At 45.1% G+C, this 17,669-nt stretch overlaps 1 protein-coding gene across 3 annotated transcripts in view; it reads right to left on the bottom strand.

The window, feature by feature from the left end:
• The window catches only part of RAB23 (RAB23, member RAS oncogene family), a 318,320-nt gene that overhangs the window by 263,137 nt on the left and 37,514 nt on the right, over positions 1-17,669 (bottom strand). For all 3 annotated transcript variants that reach the window (XM_069606185.1, XM_069606183.1, XM_069606184.1), the window contains exon 2: positions 6,646-6,867. In XM_069606185.1, coding sequence (XP_069462286.1) covers positions 6,646-6,800 — 155 coding nt within the window. In that variant the 5' untranslated portion in view covers positions 6,801-6,867. The remainder of the gene's footprint in view (positions 1-6,645; positions 6,868-17,669) is intronic.

Raw genomic sequence — 17,669 nt, forward strand, 5'->3', positions numbered from 1 at the left:
ACAAAGGGACAGCATGTTAAAATAAAAAAGCATAACTTTTGCACACAACAACTACTACAGTAGCTCCGTTATTACTTAAGTGACGCGGCCAATGTGTGAAAGAATGTTCTGTTTTTCCTAGCCACTACTCATGTCTGTACTCCTGCATAGCAGTAGTAATTTCGTCAGAATTACACTATCGGGGCATATATATGGAAATTCTGTTCTATGGCCGAGGTACCATGGGCCTATCAATAGATGACCTACAAAAAGGTTAACTGAACATATGCAAATGTATTTTATGTTGTGTAAGATAAAGAACACTTAATGATAACATAAGATATAAACAACTAGAGCCCACATCCAGACTTGTGTCCAATTTAAGGGGCTCATCTTTGGTCCCAGCTCTGGTAGTCATGTAAAAATGTCAATAATATTTCGTGCATTTTGCATCCATGAAAAAGTATTGCGCACTCAGTAAATACACTCTCAACATCTGAATAAGAAAGTTTCACACTTACCTTCACCAAGTTTATGAGCCATCTTCAATAAACAAGTAGTAGCAAGTGCAAGACCCCTCTTTCCATGAAATATTTTTTTTTTTTAAATATATTTTTATTTTATCTCAACCAAACAACATTAAAACAAAACATAAATAAAACACATCAAACAACAAAACCAAACAAACAAAAAATAAGGCACTGCAATCCCCATCCCTCACCCCTATGAGCCTGTAGAGTGTCCGCCTTCAGTGTCCGTTCCGTGCGGTGGGACCTCATCGCTCACAAGTCCAGCCGAGGCCGATCCGGCACCAAACAGCTCAGTTAACAATAACTTCCATGCCGTGAGAGAGCCTATTTCTTCCCCATCCCCTGCCATACTGCCATCTTGCCACACTGTCGTTTCGGCATCCGCCCATTTTTGGAGCTCGCGCCACCAGACCTCCACTCGCGGCTTATGACATGTCTTCCACCCCATGGCTATCCTACGTTTGGCAAGCACATAGGCCAGATCTTTAAGTTTCTCAACATGTCGAAGCTTACGCGCCCTGGGATACCCTCCCAGCAGACAAGCCTAAGCCGAATCCACCCTAAGCGTGATACCCCTCCCTGCCAGCCTCTGCGCCACTTCACCCCAGTAGGTTGCAATCACTGGGCACGCCCAGAACATGTGTATCATGTCCGCATTCTCTTCGTTACACTTGGGGCACGCCTGGCGCCCACTATCCAGAAATTTGGAAATTCTAAGGGGGGTCATATATGCCCTGTGCGTAATATAGAGCTGTATCTGCTTGAACCTGGCGTTCCTCGATACCTTTTTATGGTACCCCAGGGCGCGCTCCCACATCCCATCCGCCATCGGGGCCCCCATCTCCGCTTCCCACTCCAGTCTCAGGTGCCCCAAATCCTTCCCAACCTTTGTCATCAACATCTCGTACAACCTAGAGACCTCGTGCCCACCCTCTGATGCGTCGTACATTGTTTCCAGCGTGGCATCCGGTTCATCGGCCAAAGTATTTTCGGGCCACGTGCTCCGGACCTCCCGGACCACCCTATGATATGTTACATATTGACCCCTGTGTAGTCCCGACCCTGCCTCCAGTTCATCGAACTCCATCAGAGTCCCATCCTGCCAGATGTCGCCCATAGTGATCAACCCCACTGACTCCCAATATGTTCGGATAGTAGCTCTCAGCTGCCAGTCTTCCTTTGCCAGGGCGACCAGAGGTAACTGCGGCATACACGGCAAGGGGTCACCCATCATCCGACAGGCACGCCGCCATATGTTCCCGCCAAGGGCTAGCATCTTGGGACGCTCTCTAATCCATGAACCAGTCACCCAGATCACCTCCCGCAAATAGAAGGGGGAACAGTCTCTTCCTAGCAGCCTGTGTTCGGAGGTCCCTTCATCTGAGAGCCACCTGGCCACGTATTGCAGTTGCGCCGCAATATAATAGGCCTCAAAGTTTGGCAGCTTCACGCCACCTTTCTCGTAAGAGTTCTGCAATTTCCATAATGCGACCCTGTTGCGCGTGCCGTGCCACAGGAAATTCCTACACACGCTATGTAACTTAGCGAAAAACTTCCTAGGTATCATATACGGGATGTTATTAAAGTAATGCAAGAGCCTGGGCAGCACCACCATTTTAAGCATAGCTCCACGACCCATCATCGCTAAAGGCAATCTGTCCCAGAACCTCATGCACTTCTCAATCTTTCCCACAGCTAGCTCAGTATTATGCCTGTGTTCTTCCTCGGTCGTGTGATACACGTCAATGCCCAGGTACCGGAAGGAGCTCGTCGCCCACGGGATCCGCAGCACTGGCAACCTCTCCAACGGTATCCCCACATAACTGCCTAGCGGGAATAGTGCGGATTTCTGAGGGTTGACCGCTATGCCGGACAACCAGGCATACCTCTCCAATACCTCCAAGATATACTGCAAATTCTCTTCCGGATGTTTCAGGTATAACAGCATATCGTCTGCATACAGGGATACAAGATGGCACTCCCCTCCCACCTCTATACCTACCGGGTCATACTGCTGCCGGAGATAGATTGCTAAGGGTTCGAGGGCCAGTATGTACAACATTGGGGACCAAGGACACCCTTGCCTGGTGCCTCTGCCTAACTGCCATCTATCTGACACCACTGCGCCCGTACGGACCCAAGCCAGAGGCGCACTATATAATAGCTCGGCCCACCTCATGTAGCCTGGTCCCAGTCCAAACCGCCCCAAAGCCGCCAGCAGCCACGGCCATCGAACAGAGTCAAACGCTTCAACCGCGTCCAACGCCACTATCGCCATTTCGCTGTCCTCACTGCCTCCCCATTCCACCACCCTGTGAAGGTGTCTGTGATTGTGAGTAATATTCCTGTTCGGGACATAGCCTGTCTGGTCAGGTTGGATCAGCTTGCCTATTACCCTCCGCATTCTGGCCGCCAGGACAGCTGTTAGGATCTTGCTGTCCTGGTTCAGCATCGACAGGGGCCGGTAGGAGCCACAATCATGTCCCGGTTTATTGGGCTTGGGGAGCGGTACTATAATCGCCTCCCTGAGTGATTCCGGCAACCGCCCCACCTCGAACGCTTCGTTAAACATCTCCAGCATGGGCGGGAGCACCTCCTCTCCATACGCTTTATAAAATTCACTGGGGAACCCATCCGCTCCTGGGGCACCCATCCACTCCTGGGGCCTTGCAAGTGGGTAGCTGCCGCACAATCTCCTGCAGCTCCTCCAGAGTGATCGGAGCATCCATCTCCTCTCGCTCTTCGTCACTTATCTTGGGCAGGCCTATGTCTTCAAGTGCTACCTCTATCTCCTCCCAGCTTCATCTTTCCATGAAATATTGTACAAAATTAAAAAACATGTGCATGCTCAGCACACAATATTTGTAAAATAAATAGTTTCTTCAAGAAATCTACTATCATAATGACCACTACACTGTAAGGAAAGTAAACCGTGTTCAAGGAGTGAATTTATGGGCAATTAACACGACTCGGGGAATGCCCTTTGTCACTAGAGGACCATATGGAAAAAGGCAAAGTCTGCATCTCTGTGGCATCTAACAAATTGGCCGAACTTTTCAAAATCTGGAAGGAGCTGGCCAATCCCGCTGCAGTCTCTACCTCTCCTGTTCCCTCCCAGGCCCTCTGCACGGCCTTGGCCTCTCATTTCACTAAAAACGAAGGACATTCTGTCCACCCTCTCTTCCTCTACCTCCTCTACCACTCCTGGCCCGTCTGAGGCAGTCTCTCTCCTCCTCCTTTCCCCTGATATTTCTAGACAAGTCCGATCTATGAAAGCCTCGTCAAAGCAGGTTCTCCCCTGTTCATCCAAAACCATCAAGGACCACATCGACACCCTTGCTACAGCCTTAGCCGATTTCTGCCATCACGCCTTTGCCACTGGAGCTTTCCCCTCCCCTCTTAAGAACTCTCTTGTGCACCTCCTTCAAAAGAAGCCTCCGGCCGATCCTTCCTCTCTGGCTATCGTCTGATCTCAATTCACTCCTTTCCTGGCCAACTCTTGGAAAAACTGGCCATCTCCCAGCTTAATCTACATACTGAATCTGTTGGTTGCCTCCATGACCACCAGTCTGGCTTCAGAGCTGCCAGAAGCAAGGAAACTGCTCTCCTGAACACCCGTGAAGACCTGCTCTCCAATCTTGACTTCAATCTCCCTTCTGTCTTCATTCTCCTCGATCTATCCTCTGCTTCCTACTCAGTCAAACATGCCATCCTGCTCAATCGCCTCCACGACAACCTTGGTATTACTGAACAGGCTCTGGCCTGGTTGACCTTTCTCACCAACCGACCCGCTCAAGTCCAACTGGGGTCTTTCCTCTCTTCTCTCTACTTGTGGTGTTCCCCATGGGTCTAACCTCTCGCCCTGGATCTTCAATCACTACCTGGCACCTCTTGCCCACTGCATCGCTACTTTGTGCTCCAATTTTCAATGTTATGCGGATGGCAGTCAGCCCTCTTTGAGGCTCTCCTCAGCCACCTCTGCTTCTTCTCTCATACCAGACTGCCTGGCTGCAATTCAGGAATGGTGTGCCGCCAATGATCTCTGCCTTAATGCCAGTAAGACGGAGATCCTCCTCATTGGGACACCCGCTCCCTCCTTTCCTCTCTCTCGCCGCCCACTCTGGGCCCTCTGCCTACTCCTTCCTGTGAAGCTAAGAACCTTGGTGTCATCTTTGACTCCACCCTCTCCTCACATCTCAAACCATCAGCTGCACCTCCTCGGAGGTATTCTTCCTTTTCTCACTTTTCCCCAGAAGCTCAGTCTCCAGAGCTCTGGTCCTCTCTAGGCTGGACTATTGCAACAACCTCTTTCTAAATCATCCTGCCTCTACTCTTCGACCTTTGCAACTTAACCAGAACAGGACTTCAAGACTTGTCCTTGGCCTCAAGCCCAGGGATCGTTATCTTTCCAGTTCTGAAATCTCTTCACTGGCTCCCTGTAGCTGCAAGGATCAAATTCAAGACCCTCTGCATCGTCCACAAGGCTTTCTGGGGCCTGGGACTGTTCTAGCTCCAATTTTCTCTTCTAAAACATCTTTCTCGAGCTCTCTACTCATCCACCTCCAACTCTCGGAGGGTCAGACTCTTCTCCAAGCAGAGAGTTGGGGGCAGATCTCTCTCTTCGGCTGGGGCTTCCCTCTAGAATAGCTTCCTTGGCTCTCTCAAAATTGAGCAGAACTACCTCCCGTTCCGGAAGCAACTCAAGACCTTCCTTTTCACTTCCACTTTCTCTCTTCCTCTCCCCCTCCCCTGCTGATGCACCCGACTGCTACGCAAACTGGTCAACCTCTGAACTCGGGCCAGGCTCCTGCATGTCCAGTTGCCCTTGCACTGCCTTCCGGCTCCCCAGCATGTAAGGGTCTGTATCTGCAACCTGCAAACAACAAGGGGGTCCTGGGAGACTCTCTGCCAGACATGAGTCCTGGTTACAAGAGCCTTACCCAGAGTCTTTAACTCATCTTTCACAGAGAAAAAATATCCCAAACATATCAGTCTTTGTCCTGCCCTGGGGCAGTCCAGGACCAAAATGCTAGGCAATTCTCCTCTGAACAAGAGTACCAACAGCATCCCCAGACACGTGTTTCGGTCTGGTTGGACCTCAACCTCATCAGTAGGGAGGAGCTGTGCCTCTCTAAGAATAGTGAGCAAGGGGCCACGTCTGGATTCCCCTAGTAATTTAGGGTGAGTTACTTGCTCACTATTCTTAGAGAGGCACAGCTCCTCCCTACTGATGAGGTTGAGGTCCAACTAGACCGAAACGCGTGTCTGGGGATGCTGTTGGTACTCTTGTTCAGAGGAGAATTGCCTAGCATTTCGGTGCTGGACTGCCCCAGGGCAGGACAAAGACTGATATGTTTGGGATATTTTTTCTCTGTGAAAGATGAGTTAAAGACTCCGGGTAAGTCTCTCGTAACCAGGACTAATGTCTGGCAGAGGGACTCCCAGGACCCCCCTGTTAATTTGCTGTATCTGCAACCCTACAGTTCCTGCTCTCTGCACTTTTGAGCAACCCGCTGGCTGCACTTGTAAGTTAACTGCACTCCCCCCCCCCCCGTCCCCTGGCACTTCTCCCCTTCGCTCTTCCCCTGCACTTGCGCAATATGAATGACACAAGGCCTGGTAAGATTGTTATTTTGTCCTCCCTTTGTTTCCCCCTCCTTGTCTTGTCCTTGTCTTGTCGCACCTAGACACACCTGTGTTCGGGCACGTTATAAATGCCACATCATAAAAAAGGCAGTGTTTGAGACCAACCAGTCAATTATAAAGGTTCTGTGACATAAGACTTTTGGAACCTTTCTATGAAAATTAGGAGGCTCACTACACCAGGTCCCCCTTAATCGAATGACCATTTACAATGAGGGAACAACCCAAGTGACCATAGCAACATTTCTTGCTTGGTCAACCATCACAAGTAAACATTTCATTTTAAAATTATAACTGCATTGATATAACATAGCTTTTGTTCCCTTTAGAAGTGCTGTTTGGTCTTTTCATTTGTTTACTGTGAATCAAAACATTATAAATTAAACAAACAATTCTGACTGCAGTTTAGTAAGATGCCTTTGCTTGAATGTAATGAAAAGTATGTCAGATCTTGAAATCGAAACCGAGACAAAGTAAGTGCATTCATACATACTGGATTTGTCGTTCTAGAAAATCAACTCCAATTGTCTTCTTGTAGTCCTTGGTGAAGATACCTTTACAGTATCGCTGAATCATGCTGGACTTTCCAACTGCACCATTGCCAACCACAACCACCTTAATGGCAACTTCCATATCCTCCTCCAACATGGCTGCAGATGGGTGCGTCCAACAATAACTAGTCCTCCTCCCTTTTAACTGTTCTTTACTTCTTATTCTATAAATAAATGGAAAATGTTCCTTTTACTACAACATCATCAAAACGCAATTGTTTTTAGAAAAATATATTTGTCTAATTTCGTAGAGTATACCGTATTGGGGTTATAGGGTAGGAGTGACCTATTGTCAGAGAATTTCATGGTGCTATTAAAATATTTTTTTTAAAAGACAGATTTACATAGTGTGAGAGGGTCAGAAACGAGAGGCAGACACAAAGTTGTACTATTTTCAACATTAGCCATTTTATTAAAATAAAAAGGGTTTGGATAAAGGCCCATCTGTCCCTATCCTAAAGAACGTTTCCCTGTCTAGAAAACTAAAACAAGTTGACCTTGTGTCCAAAATATACCTGACCCTCACACTAAAACATGCAATCAATCAAAAGGTGCACAGTAAATGTCTCTGCTTGAAATTCAACAAAAAGTGTGCACAAAACCAAATCTGTAAATTCAAAAAAACAATCCTTGTATCGAGGGGATGGTTCCCTTCCCCAGAGTTCTCTCAGGTAGAATATTGAGAATGTTCTATTTAAACAAAGATTCATCAAGCGTAGCCAAAATGTCTCTTTCACCCAACACTTCCTTAGTGATGATGAAACATTTTTCAAAACAATAGTTCCTTAAGAGTAAAAGATAGTTTCCTGGTATACTCTCCTGCCAGGAACCTTTTCACAATGTCTTTTCCTTTCACACACTCTAGAAGGATTACCTGGTATACATCCCTGGCAGGAATCCCCCTCTGGGCTTCAACGATTCCCTGGTGTACTCTCCTGCTAGGTATCTTTCCCCCCCAAAGGCTTACTGCCCGATGCACTTCTTTCATCATGTCTTCTCATGACCTTCTCTATCATTCAGTACTCTTTAAATATAACAGTTGCACTCCTTCACTGTGTATACTTTATTGGCACCAGGTAAAACTTGTTCCAACTTCCCCCATATACACATCTCATATATGGAGACTTGTTCAAACTTTGTTTGCTAATTTCGTTGCAAGTGTTCATTGGCTTGTGTCAATACGATTTCCAAACTTCCCCATTTTGACATTTCATATATGTAGATTTGTACAGATCTTGCCTTTCAACTGTTTCATTAGTGTTCACTTGCTTAGGACAACATTTACTCCAGCTTTCCCCATAACGATCTCATATATGGCGATTCATGTAACCTCCGTCTTTCTGGATCATTCGATTGATATAAAAACTCAAAATAAGTTCCCCAATGGCTTATGCGCTTTTGCGAAACGCCCCGGGGCGCCCAATGCATCTGGGCAGACTCACCAGTGTTTTCTGGCATTTCCGACCCATGGCATATGGCTGCAGTGAAACTCTCACTTTGGGAAAGCATCTCCCGTTCGGCAGACCCTCCAGCGGTTCTCCCACAGGCGGAACTGCTGTCTCTCACTGACACCGCATCCTTCACAGCCTCTACACATCCACCGACTCAGCTGTTCACTTGCAGCACTTGGTGCGTTTCTCCCGGTCTCTCTTTCTCTGTCGGTAGGAAGCACCTGCTTCCTTTTACAACGTCTGCGCTTGTGTGTCTGCCTCCGGTTCGGTTTCCAGCTGCGCCTGCTCTGCATCTCTCCTCCTCTCTCACCTTCTAAAAGCACTCCATTTTTAAATGTCACACACACCTGGTGTCTATTACATCAACTAGTCTGCACATTCAGCTTGGCATTTCTGCTACTTCGCATTAACTCCTTTCTCAGCTTCCCAGTAGTGGAGGTGTTATGGGAATTGGAGTCCATAAGAGTTTTAAACGTTCTAGTACTGCATTGCTTTGAATACTTGCTTAAATCAAAACAGAAACAGGTGATGTTAAGTAAGTATTGGGTTTAATGGTATCTTGCTCACATTAACAATATGCCACAAGTATTCTAGAGGTTATAGTTTCAGAGGGGGGCGGGGGGTATAATACAGTGTCTCTTCCAATGGAGTCATCACTTCCTCCCGATAGTCGTGTCCCCTCCCACATGATCCTCCCTCATAAAACCACCCCCAGGATCAGATAGTGGCTGCTTTCCCCTGGCCTTGTGGGAGGAGATAATCACCAGGGGATCAGTGAGGACTCCAAGGATTCATCACAATAGATAGCACCAAAATGATAAAACAAACTTGAAAGGAAAAACAGTTACTTGACCAACAAGCAAGCATTTAGAACTGTTCAATCAGGAACACAACCAGATATGCAGAAGTAACAGATTGCAGAGGAAACTAACTTGTACCTCTAGTAGCTAGCCTCCCTGTTGGGTCGTTTGGAATCGGGCTTCTTTGAGAGATGCTAATGAAACAAAATGAAGGCATCACCAATGGTCATTCGAGGAGATTAGGATTTTCCACACGAATAGCAGGGCACAAAGGTGAATAGCATCTTCCATATGCAGTCTGCCTAGCACCTTATGGGTTGGGGAATTATGCTCAAAATTTCCTCACAATGCAAATGGTGTAATAGTGCAGTTTTGTACCACCTGAAATGTCTAAAATATATTTTGCAGTGACCTCAGTACTGTTGCCTACTGTTATAGCTGACAGGATTTTATTTCTGAGGAGCCCCGGCCATACATGCACAGACTGAGCAGAACCCCAGCCATTAATGGGCAGTAACATGTTAACCGCACCCATGTTTTAGGGAGGGGGCGCAGTGAGCGATTCAAATGTTTGGCATGCACAAGAAGACCACAAGGACGTCTGTGAATGATGTAAGCCTCTATCCGAGGTACGGGTACCCTCACCAAAGTGCCCCTTATCAAATTAAGGAGTGTTTAGCCATCTGAGACCAAGAATAGGGAACACATAGGCACAGGGTTCCTGATCAGGTTTTATTACGTCTAATGTAAAGATCTGCGACAGGTGGCGGTTTATGTCACACAGGCTTGCCAAACAGAATTGTGCAGGTCTTTAATGGTGTTAGAAGTTTATAGTCAATGTAACATACTTAATATATCATACTGACTCTTTCTGTATAAAGCTTGAGGTTTCTGTCCTCGTAGGTTCCATTTTGGGATGGGCACACTGTCAGCTTCCCTCTCAATTTCTGCACAGCTGTCTAGAAATAGATCATGTTGCTAATTCGATTACTTTGCGATTGGTTTTGGGCTTCTACACTAGACAATACCTTTTCCTGCAACAGAAGGATTTGATGCTCAACCTTCAACAAAGGACAAACCCTCCTAATACCATAAAAGCAGTTTTGTCTACCATGTCAATCTGAGGGCCAAAAGAAATATATTTTCAAAAAATGACAGCAACATTACTAACTGGAGTTGGTGATTTACCAGTGAACATGTCAGAGAAAGGGTAAGGATTCTAAAGAGTCACAGCCAGGGAATAAAACCTCTGGTTGGGCTCCATTCATGCAGAGCCAGTTGTCCTGCAGCCAACATTGAATTGCACCTAAGCAGTAAGTAATACTATGGGCCTCTTCACAGCTGCTATGCAAGTTTACTAGAATTTGTGTACCGTCAATATATCATTGGTACTGCAGACCAAGGACCTGTAACACCCAAGACCAATGGAGGTCATAAAGGTGTTACATAAAATGGATCAGAGCGATGCTCATTGGCATCCTTAGCAAGGAACAGAGCACGGGGGCTAGATGAATATGTCAACAATTACATTCAGAGACCTCTTGCTTAATAAGCAGCCAATCCACACTAGGTAGGTCTTGTGATCTACATTGTAAAACGCTGTTGAATCTAGTAAAATTAAAGCAGCAGGTCTGCCCTGGTCGCATATGTTAAGCAGCTTGTCTTGCTTAAACAGGAAAGTAGTTAGTGCTTTTTGTAGGGCGAAATCCCGACTGGGAGTCTGATAGTAGTGCTGAATGTTCCACATATGACGAAAGTTGAGCAGTAAACTCTGTCTCAAACATTTAACTGCTACAGGGAAGATTTAAAATAGGTCTATAATTAGAGGGTTGTTAGTTGTCTACATTTTTCTTTAGAAGTGGACAAACACAGCTTTGTTTTGAAATGATCCTCTCTGCAATAAGGCATTGCTAAAAATACAATCTATCTGTAACGCTCACCCGATTCCCGTAGAGGCGCCGGTCTTGACTGGGCGTATACCGTATCTTCAAAGGTGATGTGTAACACACGGCTGGCTCTTTGGGCTGGACCTCTGTGCACTGTATGTCTGACTCGAAGGGTAAGATGTCTGCAGATAGAAAATATGGGATTAAGGAACTGGGTTATTGAATGTCTCTCTCTTCTTCCCTTTCTCTTCTCCTGTAGAACCCCTAAGGTTAACGCTCTCACCTTAGGTAAGTGAACGCTGTGCTCTCCATCTGCCTCGGGGCAGGGTGCTGTAACCAGTTTCTTCACTGGATAAGGGGAGCAGGCCTCTTGACTTCAGAGGACTGCTGTCCGTCGTTTACTGCACAAACGGTAAGTTTCGAGTAATTCTAATGTCTTTAAAGTCTTTAGTAATGATGTTTCTTGTTTTGCAGGGTTCCGGCGATGGCGGATGACGGGCTGAAGTGAGTTGAAGATGGAGCCCGTGTGATGAATAGAAGCGCCTGGAAGCACGTAAGTAAGCGCTTGTTGCCTGCTTCACGATGCGCTCTAACTGTCTTTTTATTTTGCAGGTACAAGTTCGGAGCGGCTGCAGGGTGCCGGAATACCCACTGGGTTAGATGTGGAAAGGAGTAATGGCACCTGAGTATTAAAGTTCCCCAATGTCTTTAAACGCACCTTGTTTTGTCTTTCAGATGCGGGATGCAGCGCCGAAGGCCTCCGGAGTGTGCGAAGAGTTGGTAAGCTTTTGTCTTTCAGATGCCGGAATGCAATGTGAAGACCTCCGGAGCGCACGAAGAGTAGGTAAGCCTTTGTCTTTCAGATGCCGGAATGCAGCGCGAGGCGTTGGTGACAGCCGATGGACCAGGTAAGTGAAGAGCTGTCACTGAAGACCGTAATGCTAACCTGTTCTTTCTTGTCTTTATAGGTGTTGCTGAAGACTGGATTCAGGATGGTAAGCCTTTTTCCTTAGGCCCAGGATCAGATGCAGAAGACCCGATGAGCGTTCTGCTGCAGAGGATGCAGAATAACGCAAAGCAAGATTCCTCCATCGGGTGTGGTTTAAATAGCCTCCTGTAGTGCTTAGGTGTCTCCTTCCACAGCCACGCCTAGGTAAGAAAAGAGTTCCTGCTTTCCAGAAGAGTTCCAGTGTTCTGAATCTAGGGAGTGGCTCCTGCCCCACCCAACAGGAAAAGTAGTTCCAAACAGAAGAGGATCAGAGGCTCAACTGGCAGGCAAGTAAGCAGCATGGTCTGCTGCAGGTAAGTCCACCCAAGCATTATGAGCCCGGCGCTTCCAGCGCTGGGACTGGGCATATTTATGAGCCTGGTGCCACTGGCGCCAGGACTGGGTCCAAAAGGTCCCAATTGGGACTGGTTGGCACTCGGAACCTGGGTTATGGATCTGCTTCCAAGGGAGTTGGGAAAACCCTGACCTTTTGGAAGCAGAGATCATGACACCATCAGTGCCTTTTAAAAACTAGCAGGTTATGGGTTCAAAGAGGACTGTGGGGCTTTTAATGTATTCACCCATCAGATTAAATCCATGCTAGAAAATAGCTAAAAAGGTGGTAAAACTCATTACAGACTTTACCTCCATCAATATTAGGTGTAGTAAAAACTCTTTTCTAGATAGATCATCTCTGCAATAGTAGATATTTTTGAAGAACAAATGAGCACGAGAGTTAGAGATTGAGATGGAGTAGCCTTATTGTTCTCACCTTTCGGAAACACTAGTTCCTGACAATGTTTAGTTTGCTAGATTGGGCATCTTCAGACATTTTTCTTTCCCAAGTAAGGCTTTTGAAACACAGTCAGTGAGATTTTATAAGACAATCTATTCCATCGAAGACCAGGATATGCCTCAAGCAAATTCCAATTGCCTACCTTCACGTTTTAAGGATACTAGATTGCTGGTAATCCAAATATTGTCTTGGGTTTAAATGGTTTAAGATTCAAATGGATTAATGGTGATAAAACATCAAGAACTGTATATATATATATATATATATATATATATATATATATATATATATATATATATATATAGAATAAATGTACTATTATAGAGAACAGAAGCGCAGGAGAGTCTCTGAAATTTAAAGATCAGGAAGAAGCCTTGTAGGAAGCATCATGCAAGTTTTCTGCCGCCATGCTGATCCTAAAAGAGAATCTTAAATCAGTGTACATGCATCCAAGCCTGAATTATTTGGTGGTTTCTGATAAATTAAACCAGAAGATTTTCCCAGAACATGATCGGACCATGAAACAGGTCATTGAACCGGATCAGATAGCTCAATATTAAAATCCTAAATACGATCAAGTGAATGACCTGCAGAGTGGGTGGGACCTGTGATAAGTTTGGGTGAAACGTAATGTAAAATTGCTGAGCTTAAATTTAATAATCCGGGTAAATAATGCTCTTGAACCCTAACGACTGTAAATATTCATGAAAGTCTGGAAAATCCTCAGTAAACTTTGGTTTGAGCTTTGAGGAACGATGGACTACAGCAATTATGTTTCTGAGATTTTGTGCAGTAGAAATCTTAAGAGTCAAATGTTCCGTAGGATCCATCATAAATGGCAGTTAGACTCAAAATAAAACAGCTAGCCCCCTCATGTCTTACTAAACCTATTCTTGAAAAAGAGGTTAAGGTCAGGAGTTAAAACTTCATTCAAAATACCAAGAGAGTCCTGGGTCAACCAAGTTTCGACTGGTGGTCAATCTAAATGTTGATAAGTAATTCAAATGTTTGCCACATTTTTACTGGCTCAACAAGAAGTAATTAGGACCATGAAACCCACCTTGCATGTGCAATCCATATTTAGCGGAGAGAAGCCTTCTGTGTGACACAGGTCAGACAAAGGCATTTGTATTATTGGTGCAGTGTCAACTAATGAAAGAACTCTTATCGCAGAGCATAATAACGACTCTCACCAGCTTGAACAGGATCAAACCAGAAAAGATAAAGGCCCTTAAAAAGCAACCTTCAAAGAACACCTATGGCTAAACGCCATACAGAAAGTACTTGAAACGTGATAATCGGTCCAGTGCCCATCATCCGCAAGCTCTTCTAAAGGGACAAGGAAGCAGCAATCACTGGTCCCGTTCCTCTAAGAGTCAGGCATGCAAGTCCCAGCCTTTAGACACAGATTGCCTGCCAGAGGCAGAGTACCAGTGTGTGGTTTGGCCTTAGTATATATAGGGTAGTCTGGTCCCTGAAATATAGAATGGTCAGTAGTGTACTTAGCGCAAGGTCAGCCCAGGAGAGAGGTTCAATGTTGTGGAATGGTGGAGTAGAGGCATAAGAGATTCACAACTCAGACATAGGATTCAGTAATGAAAGCTGGACAAAGTTGTCATGTTTGTGGTTAAAGATTTTTATTAACTTAAACGGATTGGGAAAATGCTCTCTGACCCTGCTCTAAGAGGAATGTCCCCATCTAAAACCACAAATGAACGATCCGTCTTCGTCAGAATGCCATAAATCAAAAGCCGTCCTTGTGTCCAAACCGTTCTAACACTCGCACTAACAAAATAATAAAGTGAGAAGGGAAATATCTTTAACCTGTTATTTGCAAAAAGTGTTAAATTAAAAAAGAAACTAGCTCCAACGTAAATGGTCTCCAAGAAGGAAAAGACCTTTGCTCCAGAGGTCGATTACCCCCCCATGGATTCTTCACTGGTATCACAAATGTCTCTTGTTCCAACAGTTCTTTGTGTCTTTCTTGACCCACAGCAATTCTGGTCAATACAAAACGGTTTAGCCTTGTAAAGCCTTTAACAAAAGTTCCTTCTTTAACAAACACTGTATTTGCTCAACAGCCTCAACCATGATTCAAGAAGTAGAAGCGCAAGCGTGGACACTGTATTTCACCAATTTATACAAAATAAAACGAGATTCATTGCAAACACAAGGACTGAACAAAGAACCTTCCTGGAACCTCAATTGGGAAATAGAAGGCAGCATGAAAACAATCACCTCGCTGAAACCATCTCGAGCACCGGGTCCGGACGGCCTCTCCAACGCCAACCTAAAATCGGCCCCAGAAGAATGGGCCGCCTTCTTTGCCCGACTTCTTATCCTGATCGATAAAACACAACTTCCGAGCACTTGGACTACAGCAAATCTGATTCCAATCTATAAAACTGGTGACAGGAAAAGTCCTGCGAATTATAGACCAATCGCCCTGCTAGATCCATTAGGAAAGCTGTTTGCGGCTTATTTACTGAAAAAAAACTCAATAAATGGGTGGCGACAAATGGTAGACAGGAAGAAAAGACAAACGGGATTTGTTAACAAAGTAGGAACAAATGTTAACCTACTGCTCTTAAGCATGATTAAGCATGAAGCCATTGTGAAGAAACAACAGGTTTATGCGGTGTTCATAGACCTAAAAATGGCCTTTGATTCAGTCAATCGACAAAAATTATGGGGAAAACTAACATCATGGCACTGCCCTTTATTCATTCTTAATCCAATAAAACAGCTATATTCTAACACCTCTATTCAAGTTAGACTAAACAAAGATGGAGCAGTAACTAACCCAATTACAACCTGGAATGGTCTAAAGCAAGGGTGTCCTCTAGCTGCCTGTTTATATAACTTGTATACGTCCAACTTTGTTTAAACAATTCAGGATTATCCGCGAATCCACCAAAGATAAACGACGAGTCGATACAGTCCTTGTTATATGCCGATGACATCATAGTCATGGCCGTGACAGGCCTACAGAAGACACTAATCAAAGTCGAAAAATTTATGAAAGACAATGATCTTCAAATCAATACCACCAAAACCAAGCTAATGAAATTATCAAACCAAAAAAGCAAGACCCGACAAAACCCAATAGTATTCCTGGAAGGCAAAGCAATCGAAGTGGTAAAAACAATCAAATACCTAGGCGCTATGATAAATCCCTCACCAACAGAACAGGAATGGAAAGACCATATTGAGATAAAAGCAAGATCACTTGCCCGCCAAGGTCGTTTCTTCGGTACATATTCAGCAAAACAAACCGTAGCCCTGTTCAAACAAAAAGTGGTCCCTTTTCTTGCATATGTTGGCGAGACTTAATCAACAACTAATGAAGTGGCATCTTTACGAAGCGATATTTTGGAGGAAAACATTACCTTTGCCAAAAACGTTTCCAATGCAGAGAATCCGGTTTGAATTCGCACTACAATCCCTACAATCTATAATTGCCTGGAAGCAAATTGATCTCTATAGGAAAACAATCTGTCAAGATCCGATTCCGGCACTGGAAATACTCAAGCAAAAGAAGAATGCCCTACACGTGACAGCTCTTCAACACTGGACTAATGAGATCAAGAAACTGAGAGGAAGAAATTTCTGAGGAAATGTTATTACACAGACAGCAACACGCGAAACACAAAATTCAGAGGAATGATTGGATTAAAACTGCCAAACAACTAGAATACAAACGTTTCCTGAAATGTGAAATAGAAACAAGAGCTCTCCATGAACTCCCGGACTATTTAGCATGCTTTCCGGATCAAAGGATTCGAGATCTGTTCTTACATTTACGTTTGAACATTTTACTGACTCGTGATTACCTAACCAAGACGAAACAACCGGATGTGAAGAACTCGGACTGCCGGTACTGTAAGAAGGAAAATGTGCGAGACACTTTTTCATGTAATCATGGTCTGTCCTGCTCTGACAGAAAAACAAAATCTATTTAAAGACTTCTTCAGCATATCTCAGAAGCAGATGAATACACAAGAACGTTGGGCCCACTTACTAAGAGGCCACGACAAATATTTAATTTTTACAGTTATCAAATTTTGGATAGCGATCCAACCAGAAGTGTAATCCTCAGGAATCTGAGAAAAAAAAAAAAAAAACAAGTTTCTATCCTGGCAAATTTTAGAAATGTAAATAATGAAGTTTGTAAAATTCAAACATACCATTAAAATATATATATATATATATATATATATATATATATATATATATATATATATATATATATATATATATATATATATATATATATATATATATATATATATTTGCTTAACACTTCTTGTAGGTTTGTAACTTACCTGGTATCCCCTTACAAGGACTTCTCATATATTATAGTTCCTCTTTACATCCAAGCAGCATATACCTTTCTCAGCTTGGTATTTCACTGTTGGTTTAAACTTTCCACACATCTGCACTTCATGCACTCATTTGTTGGTGAGGTTTGGGTTGGCACTCTGCCCTTTCGATTCTCAAACAATCTTCTTATTGTTTCACTTTCCATATCTTCAGAAGGTTCAAATTGTCTTTGGCACGGTTGCTGAAATGCCCCAGGGTCCCCACCTTGCTTAGGCTGACTCACTGGTTCTATGCAAAGTCTTCGGTCTTGTTTCCTTCGGTCTTCTTCGGTCCTGCCGGTGCAGGAGAGGCCGGGGGGTAGGCAGCGCCGCCCGTCCCGCTCTCCGCGGGCGGGACACAGCCCGGCGCCCCGTCTAGCTGCCCCACTTGGGAGTCGGCCAAGACCATCGGGGTTTTAAAAGAAAAAAAAACAAAAAAAAAAAAACATCCAGGCGCTCAGCCCGGGGAGCCTGCGCGGCGGCAGGGCTTCCCATGGCGACGGAGGCAGGCCGCTCCGCCGCCGGCCCAACCCGGCACGGTTCCCGCCCGGCCTCGACCCCCTCCGCCGCTCCCCTTGCGGGGAGCCGGACGGAGAGGCGGGCCAGAGTCGGCACGGGCAGGGGGTGTGTCGGGTGGGACCGCTAGAGTCTTCAAACCGCAGCCCGGCCGCATGGGGCTGGGCT

The sequence above is a fragment of the Ambystoma mexicanum genome, chromosome 4p (assembly GCF_040938575.1).
Source record: "Ambystoma mexicanum isolate Mex_15411 chromosome 4p, UKY_AmexF1_1, whole genome shotgun sequence".
Classification (NCBI taxonomy): domain Eukaryota; kingdom Metazoa; phylum Chordata; class Amphibia; order Caudata; family Ambystomatidae; genus Ambystoma; species Ambystoma mexicanum.